Source organism: Penaeus monodon, chromosome 32, assembly GCF_015228065.2.
Source record: "Penaeus monodon isolate SGIC_2016 chromosome 32, NSTDA_Pmon_1, whole genome shotgun sequence".
Classification (NCBI taxonomy): Eukaryota; Metazoa; Arthropoda; class Malacostraca; order Decapoda; family Penaeidae; genus Penaeus; species Penaeus monodon.
The window spans coordinates 26,343,717-26,345,432 of record NC_051417.1 but is presented as its reverse complement, the minus strand read 5'-3'; the positions used below and the strand labels follow the sequence as shown (position 1 = coordinate 26,345,432).

Below are 1,716 nucleotides of genomic sequence, written 5' to 3'. Positions count from 1 at the left end.
CTGGGGGAAAAAATCAAGCAACATTTCTTACATATTTAAAAATTTTATATTCTGTCTTACTTCCCATGGTCCTTCACCCCAAACTTCCTTTTCCTATGGCACTGAAACATTGATTAATTTAAGTGCTATTTTGTTCTTGTGCTACACATAGACACAATTACAATCTAGACATGAATAATCCTTATAGACCACCAAATGACTCCAAAGGGCACCTAATTTTTCATTACTGCATAACTGTATATGGGCAGGAATACTTTTTAATATTAATGTTTTCTCAATTTGGTGTCAATCTCTGGTTTAAATATTATGAATCAAGAACAACAGTCAGCATTCTAATCACATACAAGACCTAGTGTTAGTTATTAGGTATAATACATGTGAATAAGCTATAATCATCAAAATTCTATCAAAATTCAAGTTTTGGTGATATTGCTCTCTCTCTATTATTATCTGAAGCTAAAACAAGTTTAACTTGCTATATTGCAAGAGATAATGTGGCCTTTGATGTTATTTAACTTTTACTGAATCTGTAAAAATCCCTCTCCACTGATACAGTTGCTAAAAAGTTACAATCTACCATAATGCAGTAGCCAAGGTATCATTTCATACCCTTTGAGATTTACTCATATGCTTGGAATCTTGCAGATTTACTGCTAGAAATTTCATGATTTTTAATATCAATGGCTTTCATTTTGTGTTCTTGCCTTTCATAGCTACATTTAATTTTCAATGAGTTTCAAAGGTATTTAACCATAACTTGGAGACCTACTAACAATGCTTAAATTTAACCTGACAGAAAATAACACCCAAGCATATATGCAAAACATTTTCCTTATAACTGTTACAACAATTTAAATGGAAATAAAACCTGAGATCCATGAACTAAAATGAAAACTGACCATACAAAAAAATCCTCCTTCAAACTTTTATCAGTAATAATCTCTAACGGAATAATACGTGGAATACATTATAGCTGTATTCCACGTATTATTCAACAGACGCAAAAGACGTATATATAATAAAATCAAGTCCCGGAATAAACATCCATAACGTAAACACAATTAAATTCCTGTACACCTTCGAACCTACCTTGTCTGTGTGGAGTTCGGGATCCTCTTGAACGAGTCGACAGAGGAAGGAATTAGGATCCCGACATAATGTGGTTCTTGTGGTGAGGAAATGTGTCCCTCCTACATTTAATTTTACCCACTGGCGAGCTCTCGGGGCACCGGAACCGTCGCAATTCACGTTCTGTTCGTCTATCCGAGGTGAAGACGCCATGTTTGACAAGTGTAAACATTAAACTGCAGGGACTATGGGCGTAAATATATTTCAGGGTAGGGCTGCGAGCCTAAATATATTTTTAAAGGTCTTGCCGAATACGAGGGTACTGGTATTTTTTAGGGGAGGAGCTACTAATAGATCCGTCTTTATATCTATTTCCCCTTAATTCATCTAATTTTCTGTCAATCTATTCTCTGATTGAAACAACAGTAATGAATTGGTATGAGGTACTATGGTAGAGACTAACAAATAGTTAATGAAAAAATCTTCATATAAAAGGATATATGAAAATGCGCTTAGTATAGGTTAATATATATAATGAATATTAATATATTAGAAATGCATGATAAACTGTTTTATTTTCAAGAATTTCTTCAAATTCCCTGTACTCTCTTATATGCAAATTACCAAATTGCATTCTTTAGAAAAGAA

General features: G+C 33.3%; 1 protein-coding gene across 2 annotated transcripts in view; it reads right to left on the bottom strand.

The window, feature by feature from the left end:
- Nucleotides 1-1,305, bottom strand: part of LOC119593771 (BTB/POZ domain-containing protein KCTD5-like) — an 18,931-nt gene extending 17,626 nt beyond the window's left edge. For both annotated transcript variants that reach the window (XM_037942790.1, XM_037942792.1), the window contains exon 1: nt 1,090-1,305. In XM_037942790.1, the coding sequence (XP_037798718.1) occupies nt 1,090-1,281 (192 nt within the window). In that variant the 5' untranslated portion in view covers nt 1,282-1,305. The remainder of the gene's footprint in view (nt 1-1,089) is intronic.
- Between the last annotated feature and the right edge of the window lie 411 nt (nt 1,306-1,716).